At 42.1% G+C, this 16,179-nt stretch overlaps 1 protein-coding gene across 1 annotated transcript in view; it reads right to left on the bottom strand.

Moving 5' to 3' along the window:
• triobpb (TRIO and F-actin binding protein b) overlaps nt 1–15,668 on the bottom strand; it is a 22,997-nt gene extending 7,329 nt beyond the window's left edge. Inside the window, exons 1-8 of the mRNA XM_034089404.2 lie at nt 15,253–15,668; nt 11,710–11,766; nt 8,868–8,936; nt 8,504–8,593; nt 8,145–8,257; nt 5,567–5,993; nt 3,072–3,324; nt 1,488–1,599 (exon numbers count right to left, since the gene is read on the bottom strand). Coding sequence (XP_033945295.2) covers nt 1,488–1,599; nt 3,072–3,324; nt 5,567–5,993; nt 8,145–8,257; nt 8,504–8,593; nt 8,868–8,936; nt 11,710–11,766; nt 15,253–15,258 — 1,127 coding nt within the window. The 5' untranslated portion in view covers nt 15,259–15,668. The remainder of the gene's footprint in view (nt 1–1,487; nt 1,600–3,071; nt 3,325–5,566; nt 5,994–8,144; nt 8,258–8,503; nt 8,594–8,867; nt 8,937–11,709; nt 11,767–15,252) is intronic.
• Between the last annotated feature and the right edge of the window lie 511 nt (nt 15,669–16,179).

The following is a 16,179-nucleotide window of genomic DNA, read 5'->3' as shown; positions in this document are numbered from 1 at the left end:
CATCTCCTTTAAAGTGTGTCTCTTTTATTCTGCCCTCTGTTACTGAATACCTCTAAAGTAAAAGTATACATAGTATTGAATACATCTAATAACATCAACATGTTGTGAAGGAGTATTTTGCTCCATTTTCATGACGCAACTGTTTCCTCCTGCGGTTTTAAAATCTCTCCGGGTCACGACCGATCACCGCAGAAATTAGGAAGAGCGTGCACAGCGGAGAAAGACTGAAGCGCAGAGTAGGCACAAAGATAAGCCTTAAAGTGCAGGGTTGAGCAGCAGCAGCAGCGTCCTTCTGTCAACGGCCTTGTGAAGCTCACAAAGGGAAACTCATCCATGACTGAATTCTTCTGCATTCCTTAAGAGCCGAGCGGCGGCCGCTGCGGTAATGGCCTCCATTCAACCAGGATTGTTGTTCAGTCGGCACATTCTTCATTTCTCTGAAAACACTTCAGAGGCCAGAGAACGCTCACTTTAAAGCACAAGAGAGCTGTTCACATAAATTACCCCTGCCGGCCGCGCTGACGGAGACTCGGGCCAGGCTTCAACGAGAGCTTAGTTTCAAGGCGGGATGAAAAAAAGGCTCACACAAGAGCATTTAGGAAAGTTTCATTTCTTGGGTTTTTGCAGGGATTTTATAAAACGCTAACTCGGGGGATCTGCAGGAGTCCTGAAGTCAGATGTAAGACCCTTGAAAGACCCTTTCCATTTTAAGAGCTCATCGCCACTTCGAGTTCTAACCGGTTACCTTGGCGACATACTTCACCTCACATTGACTATATACAGCATTGATTGTCCTTCCTCCTTATCGTCCAACCATTTGGACGCAGACTTGCATTTCCCCATAACGATGTTGCTTAGCAACCGGCGTAAACGGACCTTCGCGCTATCAAGCAGTGAGCGTGCGACGTCCTGTTCAGATGACGTCAGATCCAACGGGATGCCATCAATAAAGTACACAGAATCACACTACACACCTACGCCATGACTACATTCAGCAGACTGTAGAATACAACCTCTCTGGACCATTTATATACTTATTGGAAACAAGCTACAAAATGTAATACCTTGGAAAATGCCGTTTAATAGCCTTCATTTTTGCTAAATTGATTTATCAACGTTTAATACTTTTTAAGACCCCGCGGACCCCCTGTAACTTTTATTTGCTGTGTCATAATCAGGCGTTTCTTCTCAAGTAAAGCTTATAGTGAGGGCTGGCTCCGGCTCACCTTGAACCAGCCCCGAGTTATGCCGCTGTCGGCTTTGACAATCTGATGAACATTACTTTTATAGCTTTCATATTTCACGTCTCATCTCCTGATAGTCTCTCTCTCTATCTGTAAGCACTCATAAGTAAAGGCCCCCAAGACAAATGTGTGATATTATGCAAATACAACTCGACAGATTGACTCACTGTTGATTGTAAGCCAGATGTGTGTGGAGTGTCTATGGGCAGGCACACATCTCCAAGGAGTTTTGAAGTAACTTACTGTTGCTGTGCTCTCAGCGAGTGTGAATCCACCCCCCCGCTGCCCAGCCTCTTGACTTTCTCCACCTCTCTCTCCAGCTCGTCTCTGTGCTTCTTCTTCAAAGCCTCCATCACTGAAACACACAAGGAAGATGTTACTACAAATAAAACATAAACTCTGTGGCGAACACACATTTATGATGATAGTCAGGGCTCCACATTATAAATGGCCCGCTGGCCCGGAAGCACCATTTAGACACTCCGGCAGCATAACGTACTTTACACTTGCCCGCTCGGGCCACTACAAATATTGTTTAAATAAAAATGTTTCCTGTGGGATCAGTATTTTGACGAGCAATTTAGTTAAATTGTTTCGTTTATCAACGCTACAACACAGCGTTTCGTGAGTCGCTTGTCGTTGTTGGGTGAAAAGCAAACAGCTGTTTGCTGCGGAGCGCAGCGCGAGCAGGCTCCCGTGAGCGGGAGCGTGCTCCTTCACTACAGACTATCACGACTGTTACTGTAAACTAACCATTCGCCAAAATGTTTTTAATACCAGCGGTAACCGGCCAAAAAACAATCTTCAAATAAAAGAAAGTCACCGGAGGAGTTAAAGGAGAGTGACAGGGAGCATGAGAAGAAGAGGGAGAGAAAGTTTCAGCTTGATCGATGGAGTTGGCTTCTAGTGGTGCAGTGACGCGTCCTAAAACCCGTTTATAATCTATCGATTAGATTTATGATTCGAAAATGATAAAAGTAGACATGTGGAGATTATCCTAAATATTTAGACCTTATTTCCAGCTATTTTCCAAAAACCCTGTGGAGAAATCACATTGCTTTCTGTCGAGGGAACCAGCAGCTTTACTGCCGACCTGTGCATCAATGCCGACCTATGCTGACAGCAAGGGAAGAGTAGAGAATATAAAGGTATTGGCTTTAGGGAAATGTCCCAGCAGTTTAGGATAATGAAGGATCTAATCTATTACATAGCCATTACATGTCTAACTCCTAATGACAGGAAGGCAGAAAGCACATTATACAAATAATAATACTCATAATAATAGCAGACATTTTTTAACAATGACCACCATTGTTTTCTTCATTATTAGTCGATGTACATGTCCTACACAATCAGCAGAAACAACCCAAGGCCACAATATCAACCCATGCCCTCCACTCAAAGCTAAACCGTGAACTCTCTTTGACCCTTGACTCACACTTCTTTTAAGTCAGGACTGAAGGCTTTTCTTTTTGCCGCTGCCTTTTACTAAATCACATAACTCATCAAATCTTACACTGCGCTGACCAACTTGTATTCTTGTATTTTAAACCTGACTTCTTCTATTTAAACTTGTTGTAATTGGCCTTCTCCTGAATGTGTTTCTTTACACCATGTCTCAAGGCTTTAATAGTCTTTGTAAACTGCACTTTGAATTGCATTGTTTTGAAATAGCTTGCCTTACAACCCATTTCCGACAAACGTGTCGTATGAACTTAACTTAAAGGCTCGGTACAAAAAACATTTAGTGGAGTTACATGTCCTCATATTTTCAAGGAGTCATCACAGTTCCTACAGATGTCCCCCGGAGTGTTTCAGTGTCCTGACCTCGTGCTGTGTCTCTGGTCTCCTCCGTCAGCAGCCTCTCCTTCTCGCTCTCCAGCTGCTTCACCTGCCTCTCGTGTTGCCTCTGCAGCTCCTCCAGAGCCTGGTGGTGAGCCTGGTCCATGGCCAACAGGCTGCGCCCGCACGGAGCCTCCGGACCACAGCCCCCCCTCACACCTGCTCCTCTTCCTCCCAATCTTCCTCCTCCTCCTCCTCCTCCCTGTAGTTGCTGTAGCTGCTGCCTCAGTGACGCCACCTGAGAGAAACGCAGAGACGGAGGTAAAGCCCACTGAGCGACGGGGTAGTATGTGATCAGCATGTTTACATGAGATTGTGGTGTTGGCAGTGGGATACCTGAGAGAGGATTGGCATGTGAATTAGGGCTGTAAATTAATCTCTATGCGAATCACATCTAGTGCAATACTCCATCTTTACAATCTAATAATGTCCTATGTATTAATATCTCACGTTTCTGCAGATGAGTACTTTTAATGTTGATACTTTGACTACATTTTTTGTACACTTATGTTCATTTACTTAAGTACGTTAGGGGTGCTCAATTAATCGTATTTTAAATCGCAATTACGATTATGGCTTGCAAAGATTACGAAAACAACGTAATCGAAATATAACGATTTTTTTTTTTTATTATTAATTTTTTTTTTATTGGTTTTTCAGTTTAGTTAAACTTAAAGTTCAGGGTAACTGTTCACATTTTCTTTCTCCAATAAATGGATGTTTTCAAAGTAAATGGATAATCGTTTTTAATAATCGTGATATCAATTATTGACCCGAATAATCGAGATTATGATTTTTGCCATAATCGAGCAGCCCTAGTTTCTAGCAAACACCTTTAAGAGATGACATGAGCAGCCCTACCAGCATTTGCCATGGCGACCAAAACATTTTGATTTGGTCTTAATTGTAGTTCAACATTTACTTCCTGTCCTTCTGGACCATGACGGTGGGCCAGCCTTTAATGTTTAACTGAGTGGAATATGTTGAATATGTTTTACCAAAATGTTGGCTTTTGTTAAGGAGTGTTCAGGTTGTGACACTGCAACATGTTGTTGATCTTGTTTATTGGTATTTATTATTTTTTACATTATTTATTTAAATGTAGACATGAATGTATAATTTATTTTATTTTATATTGGTTTTTCAGTTGATTACCCTGAACGTATAATTCAACAGTTAAAAAGTTCAAATTATTATTTGTATTTGTTTTAAAATACAATAAATGGATGTTTTCAAAGTCAATGAATAATCGCAATTACAATTATTGACCCAAATAATCGAGATAATCGATAATAATAATAATAATAATAATCATAATCGAGCAGCCCTAAAGTACGTTTTTGAATCTTTTTGAATGGAGGACTTTTACTTGCCATCAATTATTTGTGATAATGTCCTTAGAGACAAATACATATTATTCAGTGTAGTTTTTTAAAGATATAGTAAAAAAGGCTGCATGATGTAAAGCGATTAAATAGCCCGGCAACACGTACTACTTACAATCTGTTCTAAATTGCAGTATCAGTCAAAGTAATCGCTATAAGTTATGTCAAAATCGTGCAGCCGTAAAATAAAGACAGGAGATGCTTTTCAATGCTTAACTGACGGTAGGAATATTTACTTCACACTCACTGACTTTTAAACATGATCGACTTAATTAACATGTAATCTTCTGTTCCATTGTCTCACTGCCAACACACGCTCCACACCCGATCACCGGCAGAACCACTTGTTCTATGCACGAACTAATGACGAGGAGGTTTTGTGTTGTGCTCAAAGTTCAAATCATTTAAACTTTGACCCCAATCCCTGCTGACCTTTCAAAGCCTGATTAGACTCGAGCTGCAGAAGAAGCTGAACACAAAGGCAGCATTCAGCTCTCATGAAAGGGTAATAATAGCGTAATTAAAGAATGAATGCACATCAATTGTCTTTGGCATGAACGTGAAATCTCTTGTTTACAAAGTAAATTGTTCTTCGCCCAGTGTCACGTGTGGAGACTTCAAACAGGTTCAAACCCAAGCTGCACATCACAGCACACAGAGGAGAACAGAGGACCCAGCAGTGTTTCCCAAGTACAGGTAGCCTGTGTGAAAATATCTCAATAAAGTATTGTGGAGCTACACACCTAATTAAAATCCTAGTTTGATCCATATTCTCTTAAAAAACATGATAATTGTAATGTATGTCTTAGTATATTTCCCCTCTAACATCAAGAATCATATCGCAGTTACAATATCAGCCAAAATAATAGGTTTGTTTTCAAAGCGTCATCACATTCACTGTAATCCTGTCAGGCTAATCTTACTATTTCTGCATATTTCAGATGGGAAACACTGAGCAAGAGCAGGTGAGAAAAGACAGTGGCTCAAGTGTTAACAGGCGGAAAGAGGAAATGTTAACTTCATCCGAACCGATGAGTTAATTTGCATTTTACTTAGAAATGTGCAAATTGGAAAAAAATCATCTCCACGCACTACCTCCCTCTGCAGCGCCTCATTGGCTGACTGGCTGGAAGGCCGTGTTCCCATTGGCGGCAAGGAGCTCATCTCCTTCAGCGGCAAGCGTTCGAACTCAGCCCACTTTTTCTCGACGTCGTCCTCGGTGCGTAGCCTCTGATTGGATCCCGCGCCGGTGCCCTTCCTGGACAGCACGGCCTCCCATTGGCTGCTGGTGTTCCTCTCCTCTTGCCATTGGCTGGGCTCCCGGCCCTGACCCTCGGCTGCCTCTCTCTGCCCGGTGGGGACGGGAACCGGAGAGAGCTCCACGTAGTCGAACCTGCGGTGAGTGGGAGGAGCAGGGGGCGGGGCTTCTGAGGGAGGGTCGGCGTGACGAGACGACGGGCGGCGGGACGACTGGAGGAAGCGGGAATGAGAGTTCTCCTTATCACTGCTGCAGTCTGGTAATCTGGAGAAGAAGACATACAAACAATAAATCAAGACAAATGGATGAATCAACAACATTATTTCTTATTTTCTGACCTCATGAATCCTAAAAATTGGTGCAGGATTGAGTCCTAAATTAGTTAGCATTCATTAGTGTTAAACTCGGAGCCACATTTCATCTTCAACGTGCGATTGCCACAGATCTTATTTTCTGCAATATTCCAACATCCAATATGAAAAATCCCCAAAAATCCATCATCACTGCACCACTCTTTTTATATGAAATAAATAAGTAACCCATCACGTAGTCACCAAGGTCAGCGTAATACGTGGCCAGCATACAAAGCCTCAACATGAACCCTGGAGGCGCAGCCGGCCATGAGTCAGTGCTCCTGGTGGATTCATGAAACGTTCATTGATCTCCAACAGACAACGTGAACAGGGAATTCAACTCTCAGGGTCAAAGCTGTTAATACATGTGAGTAACAGAGCCTCTTATCTGATTTAGCCCAGCCTGAGCTGCAGCTACACCTCAAGTGAGCGATGCAGGAAGGCTGAGGCAAAGAAATATGCTGCTTTATTACGGCAGGAAGTTGCAATTTGAATTGCTTGAGATGTTAAAACCACTTTCTATGGCTACACAACAAAAGTTCTTTATTTTTCTCATACTGCCTGTGCTGCAGCACCTCTTTTCACCCTCTGTCTGAAACCAGAGCCCAGTCTGCTCTGATTGGTTAGCTGGACGGCTCTGTTGTGATTGGTCAACCAGCTTAGAGATGTCCCGCCCCTTAGCCTATCACCTACAATGTGTTGGAACGCTAGCCAATAGAAGCGTGAGTGTTACATAGTGATGTCACTGTGTTCAGGAATTAAACAAAGGAGTCCAATGGAGGCGTTTCAGGCAGGGGGAAATTAGACATTTGGGATTTTAGCCTTTGTAGACCATTTACATCAGGGGTGGGGAACCTTTTTCCTCTCAAGGGCCATTTCAATTTTTACAATATCCTCAGAGGGCCGTACAAATTATTTACCTCTGCTTAAAAAAACTAAAATCACAGCCCATTCATTTCATTCCGTGCAAAGAAAAAGCAACCTCTTAATCCAGATATCTCACCATGACACAGAAAGATATGGACACAAGATGTGTGCAAATGTATTTAGTTTCCGATCCATGTGAACATGATTTAAGTGGGGGGGGTACCTAACCTCCTCTAGGGGGGTCCGGGGGGTATGCTCCCCTGGGAAGATTTTTTTTTAAATGTTGAAGTTAAAAGCATCAATCTGGTGCACTTTGAGAGCAACATTAGGAGATCTATGGACACATCTCTCAACACCCAAACACAACTGTAAGCAGATTTTCCGGAGGCCGGAGGTTCCCCACCCCTGATTTACATGCACAACAAATCCAAGGGGAATCCACCAAAAAGCATGATAGGGCCTTTTATCCATAAGGTGCTTTCACACCAAGTACTTTGGTGTACTTAGTTCATCAGCTCTTTAGTTCTGATGAACTAAAGCAGATCGCGTTCACACCGGAATAAGTTCCCTGAGGGAGGATTACGCAAATGAGCCACTGACGTCACTTCTTCTTCTGCTTTGGGTTTACTGGCAGGCCGCAAACCACTTCACGGCGTATACTGCCACCCGAAGTCCCCGGCCGGAAGTCCTCAGAGTTGGGGACTGGCCTTCCGAGTAAATCGCCAGAACGCCGACACCTCCTCATCTCTACCGCTCCCATGTTTTCTTTTGTGTTGCCATAAGTTAGTCTCTCTCCGTTGGTGCACTGGGCTAATGCTAATGCTAATAATGCTAATGCCAGCAAATAAAATGGTGGCTTCACAAAACTTTTCAGAGTTTTAAGGGGCGTGGTCTTCAATCCGCCCAGCCAATCAGAAATAGGAACCTTTTTCTCCCATGAAAGTGCCTGCTCTCTACAGGGACGGAAAAGGGACTGAAAAGGTTCATGAACTAAATTCTAGTTCTGGCTTTTTTTGGTGTGAACGCAAAACTTCAAGAACTATCGGAACTATACTGGGAGAAGTACTCCGGTGTGAAAGCGCCTATATTTACTGTGTTTATTTTTTTTAACTCGTGCAATGTCTTTTCTTCAACATTTGAGGTAATCTATATTTAAATAAAACCTTTTACATATAATGATTAAACAGGTATTTACTGCGTGAGGTCTGGAGAGCTGCTGGGTCTGATACACTTCTTTAAAACCTCGATCCAATTCCTCCTGATCCCCGCCGTCATGGCCGACAGAGTGTGAGCGGAAGAGTCCCTCGTCTGAGGAACAAAAGAGACAACGAGAAACGGGTTCAGGAGAAACAAAGATGTGACAGAACTGGGATGAGAGGGAGAGGATACAGAGAGGAAGAAAGGAGCAGGAGATGAGAGTCATGATAATAAAACAACAAATAAAGGCAGCAGAGGAAATGGAGAGCGGGTGTGGTGATAGGAAGACAAAAAGGTGTGAATATAGACACATGAATCTGAGTGTGAGAGGGATTCAGCTGTAACGGAGACACTCACCTGGACCTGAAACCCATAGTTCTTCTCCACGTCAAACTCACACACTTTCACACACGACTTGAGGTCAATCTCCCCGTCCAGCTCATCTTTCTGTACAGAGACACAGCAAGGCACGTTTATTTACATATTTAAGCAGAAAAGCTCTTAAATGTGTGTTACAACAATTTTTAAAAGCATTAAGATATAGTGCAACAGAAACACATTTTAAAAGTCAAGAAAGTCCAAATTGAAACAAGATAAATACAGTAAGAATATAAGTTGCAGTGCAGTGTGAGATTTCTGTGGAGCATGCTAGCTAAACGCTCCACACGCTGTTGCGCTTCAAGCGGTCATCCAAGTGTTCATAATAAACATTCAAACAAACCTCCTCTGCACTCGAGTCTCTGTAGTACTTCAATCCAGCGTCCGTCAGAACAAACCAATGCTTCTTCCACTAAAGAAACAAAGAAGATACCAATTCATCCAAGAAGTGAGATTTGAGAACAACTTTTGCACGATAACGCAAATAATAAAGCACTATGACTACGTGATTATCAGAGTAAGACAAATTGGCATTATGGCCGAACCATTTCTTAAAGTTTTATAAGTCGCAATATGTATTAGTGAAATATATTGTTTTGTTGTGACTATTGATTGACCTCGTTCATCCATACATGTACTTTGTTAAGCCCCCGTAGGGATGGGTACCGAGCGCCGGTATTAAAGGGGCCCCGTGGCTGAATTATTAAAGATCGTGGTACCGCTAAGCTCCGACGTTAGCAGTCTTTTTATCGGTACTGGAGACATGTAAAAAATATATGTCATGTATTATCGCTACACAAACATTATATTGCAGTTTTAGAACTCCGTTTCTAACATGCAAAAAGACTGCAAAATGCTTCTATGATTATTTTTAGTATTTTCGATCTCTCTCCCCCGCCTGCTTGCGAGGGGGCGGGACAGTTTACACACACACAACACACACACGGAGGAGATGGCGGAGAGAACGCGCTGCGAGGTGTGGTTAAACTTTACCCGTCTCGATGCTCGTTGCAAAGTGGAATAAGAGTTTAGCATGTCAGGGCGGTAACACGAGAAATGTGTCTAAACATTTAGCAAAAGCGCTCCACATCCAGACGGAGGAATGCACCGGGTTCCACTGTCTCTCTAGTAGCTCTGTAGCTCCATCCACGAGGAACGTTTCCACGTCAGGTGTTCTGTATGCTAGCAGCAACACACCGAGTTAACTACATGATACAAACATGGGTTAAAGTTTCAGCTATTCTGTTTACAGTTCTGTCATCACATTATTTAATACGATTTGTTAAAACGTTGTCGTTTCTTTTGATGTGAAATATTATGTATTTCATTTAAATAAAAAGCAATGTTAGTTTAGTTCACAATTTGTTTAGTTAGTTTACCTTATTTTTTTTCTCCAAAAGAACCGATAAAAGTACCGTTAAAAGACCGGACCGATAAGCGGTATCGATAAAAGTAGTAGTACCGTTAAAACCTTAGCGATACCCATTCCTACGTCACACTGACTGTCCCGACATTGATGGACACACGAATACGGAATTGTGAATTTCCTCGGCCCCGAACTTGGTGAACAGCCGAAGCAAGTACGATGCCTACAGAAGGCCAAACGATGGCACCCGAACCACACACACTCCGTCATGTTGTTTCCATAGCAACAACAACTTCCTGTCAACAGCATAAACTCGCCCTCGATGTCATCGTACTATAATACGATGGCTACACGACGGCATTGCGAGGGCTTCACGTAGTCGTGTTGCCTTCCTAAGACAATCGGGCAGCTTCTTGTTTCCTTCGTATTGTCTTCGTGAGGCGAAAAATGCCCGATGGCACCGATGATCACACGGAGATGACACGATGCTCTCACGATGGCCTTACGAAGGTTAAAAATGGACACGAATTCAACACGAAAATGAACCTTCGCAAGGTCTTTCGAAAAATGTGTTGGCATGCCAAAAATGTTGCCACCGCTCACGAAGTTGCTGCCGGAGCCTGAGAAACTCCACCGGCGGTCACACGATGGCTTTAGATGCCCTCACGAATGGCCCGATGTTTCGATCAGAGCCAAATTTGAACATTTCCTTTATCGTGTGTCCATCGGGTGTCAATTTTGGGACAGCGTGACGCGGGCTTTAGGATATACAAACCCATATTTTCACATGAATAAAAAAGACGATAATAAATAAATTACGATAATAAATAAATTACTAATTGTACGCATTAAATCCAAAAGCAGTTTTCTATATGAAGGAACAAATATAATCTTGTGAATTAAGTATTGTAGTGATGTAGAGATGACTGAGCCGTATACAAATGGTAATGTACACACTTAAAGAAATGTTTTGTATGAGACACATTCTCTTCAAAACCACACCCACGATCATTTAAATTTTAAAGTATAGTTTCATGAAAATAACAATGCAGTGGAGAGGGAGGAAGAGGGGGGTGGTGAAGATGGAGGAAGAGGAGGGTGGTGGAGATGGAGGAAGAGGAGAAAGGTGAAGAGGGAGGAAGAGGGAGGAAGAGGAGGGAGGAAGATGACGAGGGAGGAAGAGGAGGGAGGTGAAGAGGGAGGGTGGTGAAGAGGGAGGAAGAGGAGGGTGGTGAAGAGGGAGGAAGAGGAGGGAGGTGAAGATGGAGGAAGAGGAGGGAGGTGAAGATGGAGGGAGGTGAAGATGGAGGAAGAGGAGGGAGGTGAAGATGGAGGAAGAGGAAGGAAGATGAAGAGGGAGGAAGAGGAGGGTGGTGAAGATGGAGGAAGAGGAGGGTGGTGAAGATGGAGGAAGAGGAGGGTGGTGAAGATGGAGGAAGATGAAGATGGAGGAAGAGGAGGGAGGTGAAGATGGAGGAAGAGGAGGGTGGTGAAGAGGGAGGAAGAGGAGGGAGATGAAGATGGAGGAAGATGAAGATGGAGGAAGAGGAGGGTGTTGAAGAGGGAGGAAAAGGAGGGAGATGAAGATGGAGGAAGATGGAGGAAGAGGATGGAGGAAGAGGAGGGTGGTGAAGATGGAGGAAGATGAAGATGGAGGAAGAGGAGGGAGGTGAAGATGGAGGAAGAGGAGGGTGGTGAAGATGGAGGAAGATGAAGATGGAGGAAGAGGAGGGTGTTGAAGAGGGAGGAAGAGGAGGGAGATGAAGATGGAGGAAGATGAAGATGGAGGAAGAGGATGATATATAACATATGCTCTTACCTCTCCGCTGTCGTCCAGCTTGGACATCCACCCCTTCTTGAAGTTCAGGAGGTCGGGCTGAGGGGAAGCAGGATGTTAGTCTTCTCCATGTTCATCTCATTTATGACTTGTTTCAAATCAATCTCATGCTTTTGTATACAGAATCAAACGAGACAAGAAACACGCCTTGAATAAAAGCAGTCTTCCATATTCAGACGTTCAGAAGACAGTGATATAAAAGTTAGGAAGGAACTGTGCTGTCTTTATCCGTCCAGGTCAGTCATTAGTTTGACCTTTCATGCGAGCAGGCCTCAGAGGACTCACGGAGAGGAGCTATGGCCGGGTGGGGCCGACTCAATACAGTTACATCTCTTTACAAGCTCAACAACAGCAGCCATCATTCCTTTCTTTATCATTGTTCGTGAAGTAAAAAGAGACAATGCTGCGGACATATTCTGCCACAAACACCGTACACCAGTTTCTGCGGTGGAGAAAAGCAGGAACCTCAAAACGTGATGATCCAGATTAAGATTAGGCCATTTGTTCGAGTGTACATTCCTCACGTCTCTTATCTCTCACCAACATGTACATTCCTCACTTCGTAATCCCTTTCTGAATTCATCATTCCTTTCACTTCCCGCTCTGTTAGTGTGACTTCTCTCTCATCATGTCTGTGGTTTAAGCCACAGTACCACCCGGGTTTACACTGAGCAGAATAAAAAGTTCATCTACGCTGCCGTCACGTTAAAGCCCGGTGACTCTCAATAGACCGAGTAACGAGCACTACTGGGTTAAGATGATATCTGTGTACAACTACAATTATAACCTGATATACCTGATGTGGCAGTGATTGATCACCCACCCACCCATAAGGGAGGCGAGTCCCCACACGTGACTATGTAAACAGATGTAGGTCCCCACAAGTATAGTAATGCTAGTCTCCACACACACACACACGATACAGTTACAAAGATAAATCAATAAATTGTCCACTATTAAATTAATCTTAAAACTATTAAAGAAATAAAAAGTACAAATTCTACTATTCCAGTTTATTAACTTATTTTCAGGTTTTTTATTACAAATTATTACTTAAATATCTTTTAACTTTTATTTTTCACAAAACCGAACCCGACTAATTATATATTATATAAAATCGTTACTGTTTTTCAACCAAACACCAACTATTTTGTTAAAAGATTCATAGTTTTGATTGATTACTTAAGGCATGTCAAAAGACCCTAATCCAAGCTCCTTAAATGTGAATATTGTCTAGTTTCTTTACTCTACTATAATCATCCTCGAGTTGTGGACAAAACAAGAAACTCGTCATCTACTCTTAGGGAAGCACAGATCAGCTTTTTGCAGCCTCTTCTGACAAATCAGTTTTTGGATTATTTGGGAAATAATCCGCAGATTAACCGACAAACACAAGCAGCTCTAATCTCGATGTATAAAACAAAAGGAAGCTTGTTTTAGGGACTCTTCGCTCAAAGCGCTCGACCACTGGAGCACAGGGTGTCAGACTTCATCATGAATTCATGAAATGCTATCCAGTCGATACATGCCCACAGTGAGGTCAGAGAGCGGTTACATGAGCAGGACCCAGAGCAGTCCTGCAGCATCTGCTCTGCATCACCCTGATGCCACAGCGCTCTCCGTCACGTGTTCAGCGACAGAGGGAGGAGGGTCAACTCTGGGGACAACGTCCATTCTTTCTGACCCCTATCCTTTATCTGACGCTTCAAATCGAAGCAACTTACTTAAGACAGACACTCAAAAAGCCTACAAGTATATTACATTTCAATATGCCAACACATTTTAAGTCTTACTGCATTATCTTCAAATAAGCCAAATAATTTCTCCTGCGACATGTCTCCATGCTTTAATGTTCAACAAGCTCTTTCTCATACTGCCTGTGCTGCAGCACCTCTTTTCACCCTCTGTCTGAAACCAGAGCCCAGTCTGCTCTGATTGGTTAGCTGGACGGCTCTGTTGTGATTGGTCAACCGCTTAGAGCTGTCCCGCCCCTTACCCTATCACTACTATGTGTTGGAGCGCTAGATAATAGAAGCTCAAGTGGTACATATTAATGTCATGATGTTATGGAAGTAAACAAAGGAGTCCAATGGAGGTTTTTCAGTTCGTGGGGGGAGAGAAACTGTATGGGACGTTTTAGTTTTATCAACTGAAGGGAACACACACAATCCTATAACACACTCCAGGAAAGGGAAACCCCCAGAAGCATAATAGGGCCCCTTTAATGCCAGAATGCCGAGTAAAACATGCCGTTTAGTTAAAGTACCTTTCCTAAGCCAATGATACATGCACTCATTGTGTTGACACATACAGCATTATAACGGTTTGGAGAAGCGATATTTGTTATGTTAGAAAGCTTTACCAATGTTTTGACAGCGTCTGTGTGTAAACACGTGTCACAGCTGGCTGTAAAGACTGACAGGGTACAAGCTAACGGCTAATGACTCTTCTGCTACTGGAAACAACACAAGGTGAAGCAACCCAGCATGAGGAAATGTACAGCTCATCAGGGTAACTCCACCGAAAACAGACAAACATTTCAAGTTAGATATAAATTGAACATCCCTTGAGCCAAATAAACTTGTACCAGAAAAGACCATCGAAAAATCTTCAACATAAAAGCATCAACCAACTCCTGCAGAGTATATGTGAACATGTAACTTATATGTAAAGTGTCTGTATAAAGAAGTACCTAAGTCTACTGGTTAATTTAAAATTCAGATTGTTAGACAAGGTAGATATAAACTCAAACATAGACGTTGGTTTATAGGTAAAGATATTAAGAAGCAGTATATAAAGTGATCTGAAAGACATGTATATCATAATCCAGTAATTTATATGATTCTGAAATTGGACATAAAGCACAGAGAGTACTTTTCCACTTATTTGTTTGACTATGGTTGGATACTTAACACGACTTTACTTGTAACAGAGTATTTTCACAATTTACTAATGGCACATTTACTTCAAAGACATATCTGAATACCTCTGTGTGTATAGAGTCATGGAAGAAGTAATTTGCTACAAGTACAAGTCCTGCATTCAAAATCTTACTTCAGTATAACCACAAAAGTATTAGCTTCAAAATATGTATAAGTCAAATGATTTGTTAAGCCTAATGAATGGCCCAATTCAGACTCATATTCATGCATTCATGTGTTTTTCAAAGCTGGTAGATGTGGAGCTAATTTCAATTACTTATAATATATATATATGCTGTAAAAAGTAGAATATTTGGCGTGTAAAGTACCACAAGTAAAATCATTTGTTAATCTTAATGGCCCATTCAGACTCATATTAATATGGTTATCACAGCTGGTAGATGTCGAGCTCATTTTAATGACTTAATACACTGTAAAAAGTAGAATATTGGCTTTTCAAAATGTCGTGGAGTAAAAGTAACCAACAAAGTAACATAAAATAAAAACACTCTTTTACAGCTACCTCAACATTGTACTTAAGTAGCTTACAATACATTCAGGAAGGAGTGACAGGAAAACCAGCTTTTTTTAAGGTGCAACTTACCGTCATGATAACAGGGTCCAGGGAGGGTAAAGTAAAGACAAAAGAAGAGTACCGTTATTTAGGGTAAAAAAAACCTCTTAATCCCACTCCTCAGTTTTTAGAGGGTAAAAACTTCACTTTCTCTCAGGAAACCGACGTTATGCGAAATGAGATAAAACCCCGCCATTCATCCCCATGTTAACAGAATCAAGCGAACCCCCAACCAGCGTCAAAAGCTGAGTCTGTGTCCAGTTTTCAGGGGGAAACACATGGAGAAAACACGGGTTGAATGTTGTTTTAAAATGTGGTAATTTCACAACTTTTTCAGCTAGTAACACTCCCTTTCTCGGCTGTGTTTTCTCGCTGCCTCCCTCTCTGTGTCTGCCACTTCCTGGGCGGATCCGAGAAGATCGGTTGCGAAAACAAGCGCACCCTACCTAACCACACGGTGCTGTAAACAGAGAAGTACTCACACATTGTACCAAGATATATAGCAGAAATACTGCAGTGCAAACATACTCAGTTACATGAAGAAGTCTTGCATTTAAAATTGTACTGGAGTAAAAGCATTGCTGGTTTGTGGTACATTTACTCAAGTCCTGTACTTAATCAGATAAGTAGGTTTTACATGTTGTACTTTTACATTAAGTATTTGTATTTTATGTTACTTTATACTTCTACATTTTGAAAGCCAATATTGTACTTTTTACCCCACTACATGCATTTGCAGTGTTGTAAAGTAACTAAGTACATTTACCGAAGTACTTTACAACTCTGAGGTAGGCTACTTGTACTTTAATTGAATATTTAAATGTTATGCTAATGTGACTTCTACTCCACTACAATTCAGAGGTAAATGGTGTACTTTTACTCCACTACATGTATTGAATACCTTTAGTTACTTTACAGATTTGGATGAATGATGTGAAATATAATCAAGTGTTAAAT

Source organism: Pseudochaenichthys georgianus, chromosome 8, assembly GCF_902827115.2.
Source record: "Pseudochaenichthys georgianus chromosome 8, fPseGeo1.2, whole genome shotgun sequence".
Taxonomy (NCBI): domain Eukaryota; kingdom Metazoa; phylum Chordata; class Actinopteri; order Perciformes; family Channichthyidae; genus Pseudochaenichthys; species Pseudochaenichthys georgianus.
This window is presented reverse-complemented; position numbering and strand designations above follow the sequence as displayed.